Source organism: Trichechus manatus, unplaced genomic scaffold (assembly GCF_000243295.1).
Source record: "Trichechus manatus latirostris isolate Lorelei unplaced genomic scaffold, TriManLat1.0 scaffold00004, whole genome shotgun sequence".
NCBI classification, from domain to species: domain Eukaryota; kingdom Metazoa; phylum Chordata; class Mammalia; order Sirenia; family Trichechidae; genus Trichechus; species Trichechus manatus.
Genome location: NW_004443940.1, coordinates 21,451,241 through 21,459,594, shown reverse-complemented (window position 1 = coordinate 21,459,594; position 8,354 = coordinate 21,451,241). Strand labels below are relative to the sequence as shown.

General features: G+C 49.1%; 1 protein-coding gene across 1 annotated transcript in view; it reads left to right on the top strand.

The window, feature by feature from the left end:
- Positions 1-17: 17 nt before the first annotated feature.
- The window catches only part of GAS6 (growth arrest specific 6), a 76,003-nt gene continuing 67,666 nt past the window's right edge, over positions 18-8,354 (top strand). Inside the window, exons 1-2 of the mRNA XM_004369388.2 lie at positions 18-99; positions 481-647. Of these exons, the coding sequence (XP_004369445.1) occupies positions 18-99; positions 481-647 (249 nt within the window). The remainder of the gene's footprint in view (positions 100-480; positions 648-8,354) is intronic.

The following is an 8,354-nucleotide window of genomic DNA, read 5'->3' as shown; positions in this document are numbered from 1 at the left end:
CCCGGACCCCGCCCGCCATGCAGCCGCCGCAGCCCGGCCCCGCTGCAGCCCTCGGCACCGTGCTGCTGCTGCTCCTGCTGGCCACCGAGTCCTCGCACAGTGAGTACCGCCCGGCGCGACCCGGGCTGGATCGGAGAAGAATCCCCACTCCTTCCCCCAAAAAACCCCCCACACGCGGGGTGGGAAGCTGGGCGCTTCTGCCCGCAGTCCCGCCTCGTCTGTGCTCCCAAGCCGGCCCTGCGGCAGCCGAGGGAGCCACCGAGGCTGCGGCGCGCCCCGGGCACCCGCCGCCGCTGCAGCATCCCCGGGTCAAGGGCACGGAGCCGGTTCCCGCAGTGGGGCGTGCGGGGCGTGAGGAGCCAGGGGCCCGGGTTAATGGCCGTGTTCCCTGTTCTCTTCCCCGCTCGCCCCCTTGCCTCCTGCCCCGCTCCTTCCCCGCCCGCTCCCCCCTCCTCCGCGCCTGTCCGGGTGACCGGGCAGCGGTGCTGCTGCGGGCGCGCGAGGCGGCGCAGTTTCTGCGGCCGAGGCAGCGCCGAGCCTACCAGGTCTTCGAGGAGGCCAAGCAGGGTCACCTGGAGAGGGAGTGCATAGAGGAGCTTTGCAACAAGGAGGAGGCCCGGGAGGTGTTCGAGAACGACCCGGAGACGGTGAGCGCGGGGCCTGGCGGGGGCGCGGGAGAGAGGGTGCGCAGTTTTCGCGCTTCCGCCGGCCACAGCTGAAGTCCGGGAGTCAGCAATCTGCCTAGCTGGGGAGGGTGGTCGGAAGAGAGGGCCCGTTATATGAATAATGTACACTTTGCCACGTAGCCGAGGCTTGTCGGGACGGGGGGATTGAGGGGAGTTTGGGGAATTAAATCATCTACAGCGCTCTCCCTGCAGCGCCTCATTTACGGGGCATAGATCCCTGCTCGCACTGATGGAGAGCCTCCAGGATTCCTCCAGCACCTCACATTTCTCGTCCCCGAGTCCCCGCGTGAGTCCCTAATGTGAGGAGGGCCCAGTGCCTCAAGTCGCATTGCAGAACTCTTAAATACACCGAAACCATCTCTGTCAGAAATGATGAAAGGAGAATGTCAGGTGGCAGAGGAGAAAAGGGCAATTGGAACCCCGAGGTCACGCTCACGTCTCCCTCCACGCCTGAGCGTCGGTTCTCCTGGGTGACCTTAAGGCCTCTATGAGGAGGCAGGGCTTTGTGCCGTTCACTCATTCATGACACTGCAGTCATCTTCTGTCAGCAGGCCCCTCCCTGAAGGCAGCCACTTAAAAGAAAATATGCACAAAGTAAGACTTCACCAGAATAAAATAGGGCTCCATTTTTAAAGTGTAAAAGAAATACAGTGGTTAAAAAAAAAAACAGCTTCTTACCTCCCATACCCTGTTTGCTGAGGGGTGGAGCTGCCCACACCTCCTTGATCCGCATCAAGAGAAGAGGGACAGTTTTCCTGAAAAAGGAACTGAAAGATTTGAGGGGTGGAATTGCTTGCAGCAGCAGGTCCAAAAATATTATTACAGGAATACAGGAATAGTGCAAAGACTATGTATTTGGGGGGCAGCCGGAAAGGGGGGGACTGTCAGGGTAGAAAGTAGGGAAGGGCTAAGCCCCAAGTGTGTGCAGGGGGCCCCCTTTTAGCAAGGTGCTCTTTTAGGAGCAGGTGGTGGTGACTTCAGGACCGCAGCCTGACAGGTGCTGGCCCAGGACATATTTCTATTAATAATGTCCTTGGAGGGAATGCGTGGGGCCGGGGGGCAGGCCAGCCAACTCGGAGAGACTGCCCAAGGGTGGAAGCCGAGTATCTGTGGAGGAGCTGGGTGATTGTAAAGGAAGGGACAGAACACTGAGAGTCTCTTATTTAAAAGCATTCATTCTAGTTAGCACCTACAGGACCCATTGGAAGCTTGAAGTGGTTGGTTGTTCAGAAGCAAATGACACTGGAAGGTAGGAATGCTAGAAATAGACTTGGGTTTACATTATGTCACTTTCAACAGTGAGGTCAGAGTGATTTCACAGCTAATTTTTGGGTACTCCTGGAATTTTTCTTTTAAAGAATTCTAGGATGAAATAAAAACCACATGCAATGCAAGAATGCTTTTGTATGGCCAATGCATGCTGTTATTTTTGACTTGGATTTCTAATCTGTTGACTTTACAGTCCACTGTAGATTGATCCCCTTTTCTGAAAACAGGCTTTAAAACTATGGGTGCAGTTCTCTTCTTGGCACAGCTAATCATTACCGTAATTGAGATATGATAGAGATTATTTTCTCACATTTAACTACCCTCAGTATGAGTAACAACACGGGTTCCAGTCCTGTCTCCCTCTACCAGGATTATACTGCAGTTTAACTGTTTTTTTTTCTTCCCCCCAGCTTCATTTTTTTCTCCTTGTGTCCTTCATGATGAATCTTGGTAGCCCAATGAATCATGCACATAGCACAAGATCTTTAAACGTGCTAGTGGCAGGGCTTGTGGGTACCCGGTCACCGGGAGTCACTGCTCAGTTTTGCGATTATGTGGCAGGTGCAATGCCCTCCAACCCTCATGCCTCACCTAGAACATTTTGCTTGTACTCTTTGGGTGGGGCTTTCTGGTTTCCAGAGTTGAGAGCAACAGTAATACCACCCACCTCAACCAGCCCCTGCCGTGCTGCAGCCCCAGCTGGCCCCAGACTGAGACACCCTAGCCTAGCTTTTCCTTGCTGCCCTCTAGGCCACAATTTGTGCTAACTGGCAAAATGCTGTTTAAATATAATATGCTGTTTGGAAATAACCACTGTGATTCTCTTTTCTTCCCAGAGTGTAAATCCTCTCTGATTTTAATATATTTTGTGTTTTATTTAATTATAACTTTGCTAATAAATGTAACATAATCACTTTACAAAAATGTGTGCAATGAAGACAAGGAAAAAAAAAGTACTGATGATCCTATCACTTTAATACAACCACTGTTATTGGGGGCCATTTCTGTGCAATGGTTTTATATTTCCTTGTAATCAAATGTTTTGGATCCCTTTTGCCTTTTTCTCACACTTGAATTTTTTTAATATTGAGGAATGCCTTTCTATTCTGTGTCCTCTGCCAGCTTCTCTCAGAAAGCCCTTTTCACAGTCTTCACAGTCAGAAGTTTGTAAACTTTTCATATTAAGGTTATCTGAGATTTTCCAGAATTTTGTCCTCCTCCTTTTCAATTCCCATCCCAAAATAATAATTATTATATTTTTTCCTTTATCAATTTCCCAAGCTGTACCAGCTATTCTTTGCTTCTTCCCTTGTAGTCAATCCAATTGCAAGTCCTTTACTTTAATCTGCCATCTTGCATTTTCATATATATCCTTTGCTCTGTTTTCTGGAGTTGGCTTGTTTTGTTTTTACTTAATGAACGTAATTTGAGAGGCAGTGTGGTGTGCTGGGAGGAGCCCTGGATTAAGAGTTAGGCACTGGTTGTATTCCCAGCTCTGCTCTGATAGACAGTGGGCATTTAGGGCAAGTGTTCACCTCTCGGAGCCATGGTGGCGCAGTGGTTAAGAGCCATGGCTGCTAACCAAAAGGTTGGCGGTTGGAATCTACCAGCTGCTCCTTGGAAACCCAATGGGGCAGTTCTTCTCTGTCCTGTCGGGTCGCTATGAGTCGGAATCGACTTGATGGCAATGGGCTTGATTTTTGGTTTTTGTTTGCCTCTCAGAGGTCCTTATCTTCCAGTTTAGCCTTCTCAACACCCTTGAGGAAGTCCTCAAAACACAATCACTGCTAATGTACCTTAGTCAAAAAACGATAAAGCACTTTCTGGAAGGGGACAAAACTACTTGCTGTCAAGTCAATGCCGACTCATAGTGACCCTATAGGACAGAGTGGAACTGCCCCATAGGGTTTCCAAGGAGAGGCTGGTGGATTCAGACTTGCTGACGTTTTGGTTAGCAGCCGAGCTATTAACCACAGTGCCACCAGGGCTCCTTGAAAGGGGCAGTGCTATGAAATTACCGAAGTGAGAGTTTCTGTGCTCCAGAACATTTGGCCACTCTCTAGGAAATAGGAATTAATGTCTTTGCCTTGAAGTGGAGCTCTAATAGTTTGTGGAATGAGGCTGATAGGTTTAGCTCAGGAAATAACCCAGAATCTGGCTACAAGACTTTAGGTAAATCACATACCCTCTGCGGGCTTTGGCTTCCTGAACTATAAAAACGAAAGGGTTGCACTCGAATCATCCTTTCTCGTGCTGTGAACCACGGGTCACCTGCATCAGAACCCTGGGGTACTTGTTAAAAATGCCAGGGCTCACCTTTAGGGGTGGTGATTCCACCTGTGCACCTCCCGCCTCTGCCCCCCACCCCACTGCTGTTTACCGACTTAGGATGTGGAAAGCTAACAACCTGTCTGCAACGTGTCTTTCCCAGTCTTCCCTTTTAGTAAAAAAAAAAAAAAAATCAAAACAAAACATCTGCCCAGCTCTGGCACTGCCTTTAGTGAAAATTTACAAATACTGCTTTTTTCTCCTGCTGGCCAAGAAGAATGCTACATCCACCACTCCAGCAGTTTCCCTGTGGTCTCGAGAGAGGGAGTGTGGGAGCTTGTCCTGGGCCCTGCCTGCTCTGCCACTTATTAGCTGGTCCATGTAGGCAACTCAACTCTCCGGGCTTCAGAGAGGAGTTACAGGGAATGTTCTTCATCTGGGGAATTAGGAGGTTCATTCTACAGACATTTCTTGAGCACTTACTGTGTGCCAAGCACTGTGCTGGATGTGCACCAGGCACCTCTCGCTTACTCTTTTATCATTCCAAATTTCAGGGTTTCTTCCTCTTTTTCTGTGAGGGCAGGTGCCCGGCCTTCTAAGTTATTCTTCTTTATAGCAAGTAAATAATTAAGCAGGAGCCCTGTTGGCACCACGGTGAAGCGTTCGGTTGCTAACTGAAAGGTTTGGTGGTTCGAATCCAACCAGTGGCTCTGAAGGAAAAAAGACCTGGTGATCTACTTCCTTGAAGATTAAAACCAGAAAACTAAACCCATTGCCAGTGACCTTATGGGACAGAGTAGAACTGCCCATAGGGTTTCCAAGGAGCAGCTGGTGAATTCCAACCGCCGACTTTTCAGTTAGCAGCTGAGCTTTTAACCACTGCACCACCAGGGCTCAGCTACCCCGTAGGGTTTTCTAGGCTGTTAGAAAACCCTGCTGGGTAGTTCCCCTGTGTCACAACTGCACTTAACAATAGATGACTAAGCACAGTGGTAGACCGTCCTTTCCCAGATTCCTGCCAATTTTCACACAGCTTCAGGCTTAAATGGCCGAGACAACTGCTTTGGTTTTCTTATAAAAAATAAAGGCGTGTGCTTTTCTCACTCCAGACCCACCTGTTGCCAAAGAAATCCCTTCTCTCCTTTCTTTTTTGCATTTCCTGGGGGCAAAAACCATGGTGAGTTAATTCCTACTCATAGCAACCCTGGGGGACCGCTGAGCTCTTAACTATTGGCCTCGGATAACCACATTCTTTTTAAGCCCCAGGAGTATACACCTTAGGTTCTGGATAACAGTACTGCTACATCTGCCTCTGATTGTTGCCACAGTTAATCTTATTGTCTCAGCTCTCCAGAGCCTAATCTGCCTTTCTCTCTTTATCTTCCTTTACTTTTTATATTCTCCCTTTTTTTTTTTTTTTTGGCATTTTACCTCTCACTTCCTTGTTCTGAGTTAATGCTGAGAACCACGGGCTAAGTAATCCCTGCACAATTGTTTCTGCCTGGGATTTTTCTGAGTTCTTTTATTTATTTATTTTAACTTTTTAAAATTGTACTTTAGATGAAAGTTTACAGAACAAGTAGTTTCTCATTAAACAGTTAGTATACATATTGTTTTATGACAATGGTTAACAGCCCCACTCGACCTTGGGTTCCCTGTTACTGGCTGTCTTGCCCCCTCCCGCCTTCTAGTCCTTGTCCCTGGACTGCTGTGCCCCATTAGTCTCGCTTTGTTTTGGGCTGTCTAATCTTCTGCTGAAGGGTGAACCTCAGGGGTGACTTCATTACTGAGCTTTTTTTGTGAGTTGGAGTTTTGTTCTACATTTTTCTCCAGCTCTGTCTGGGACGATCTCTTGTGATCCCGGTCAGAGCAGTCAGTGGTGGTAGCTGGGCACCATCTAGTTGTACTGGACTCAGTCTGGTGGAGGCCATGGTAGTTGTGGTCCATGAGTCCTTTGGACTAATCTTTCCCTTGTATCTTGTTTTCTTCATTCTCGCTTGCTCCCGAAGGGGTGAGACCGGTGGAGTATCTTAGATGGCCTCTCACAGGCTTTTAAGACCCCAAACGCTGCTTCTGAGTTCTTTTCTAATGCTCCAGCCCAGGGACGGATTGCCCAGTATGCAAGGTATGCACAAACTTGCTTGTGCTTACTTACTAATCTGTGGTGCACAATTTCACATGGATTTCACCACAGATGTGAAGTAAGCACAAGTGAGCCTGTGTGTACCTTGCTTAATGTAAGCTCGTCCGTACCATGCTTCCTGGTTAACCTGCCCCTGCTCCAACCCTATCTGTCCCAGCCCCGTATTCTCAGCACAAGAGTCCCGTTTTTCTTTTAAATGCTTCTCAAAGTAGGTGGGTTGTTGGCTGCCTGGTACTAGTGTTCCCTTCCAGAAAGGATTCTGGACAAAAGGTTTATTCCAGCCTGGGATCTGCTGTGCAGATACTCATCTGTTCATACATTCTACTCATCTTACTGCAGTTCGTCTGTCTGTCTAGCAGGTATTGACATGAACAGTTTGATCCATGAATTATTGGTAGGAAGAATAAATCAAGACTGCAGTTCTTGATCCCACCACATTATTCTTGTTTGAAAGACAAAGTATGGTACTCCTGCTACACTGCTAATGGCATTCTCTCATCGCTCCAGCACCCACCACCCGCCCAGCTCTTACACACATAGTAGGGCTCACTGATGGTGATGCATTTAGGATGGTCTTAGGGGTGCAGTTTCACAAAGCCACTGGTGCCGCTCACCTTGTCTTGAACTGCATTTGTCCACCAAGGACATTGGTTTTACTTAGGTGGCAGGTTCTTTCGAGATAGCTGGGCGAGGGGTACCCCTATTGGAGACTAAAGCATTCCCCTGAAGTCACCCCTCAACACAACCACTCTGGGACACAAGGCATCCCAGAATGTGGCAGAGGTGTGGCAGCCCAGTGGTTTGGGTGGTCTAGTAGGATCCAGGAAGCCCTGAGTCTCAGCAGGAGGATAGGGGAGAGGGAGGAGGCAGAAGAGGAGACCTTATCTCACCCTGAATGATTGCCATCTGCAGTGTGGGTCATCCAGTCAGGGAAGGTGACACTTCTGCCAGCCGATTCATTCTCGCTGGTTATGACTTGCAGTGTAGCAGCAGCCCCCCTGCCCTCCAGTTCTGCTGAACCCCCTCCAAAACACACACACACGCACACATGCACACACGCATACACACAAACACTTTGTTTCTATGGCTTTAGGGGTTGGAGCAGGCACAGCAGAAAACATCAGAATCATTAAAAAGTAAAATAGGATCTCGTCTTCCTGTGGAGGCCCAGTCCTTCCAGCTGCTTCCTCGGGGATGAGTTCTTTCCACTCCCGAAGCATCCTGTCCTCTTCCCCCAAGTGGTGCTTCTGCTCCCACATGGATCAGGCTCAGGGCAGGGGCTCCCGCCTTGCCCTGCGCTCCCCTCCGGTCCTGGCCTTTCTTCCTGTGCCCTTTGTCTTCCAGGGCTTTTGCCAGTTGAGGCTTTGAGAAAATCGGTCAGTTCAGTCAGACGACCATTGTGGGTGCTGCTTTTTCACTGAATTGACTGCTTATTCACAGAACAGTCAGACTGGTTACCATTAGACACACCCTCCCTTTTCTCAAGAGTTTGCCACCCACACAAGTTCAGAAGGTTGCAGATGGCGCTTGGTTAGACCAGGGTTCCAGACAGCTCTGTCACCGTCCCAACTCAGGATTCTGAGATGACAGTGGCCTGTCTCCATCCCACCTGCCTTTAAATGACAAAGGGACAAAAAGTGTGTTTGGGAGTCAGTGCCTGAAACCCTCCCTGAGCACCCAAGTCTTGGGGTCTGCACTTTGTTGAAGGGCATCTTGTAGGTCCTCAGAGTCCAGACCTGCTGCTGTTTTGGGGTGGGGCGGGGTGGGGTTGCCAAGAGGTGCACTTTTGATTGGCTTGTGACTTGTACATTTGTACATTTGTCTCCATTCTGTCCTGCCAGACTCCCCTGTTTGCCTTTTGTTATGTCACAGTCTATCTTTTGCCTGTGCCTACATATACACAGGAGCCCTGGTGGTGCAGTGGTTAAGTGATGTGGCTGCTAACCAAAAGGTCAGCAGTTCAAATCCATCAGCAGCTTCTTGGAAAC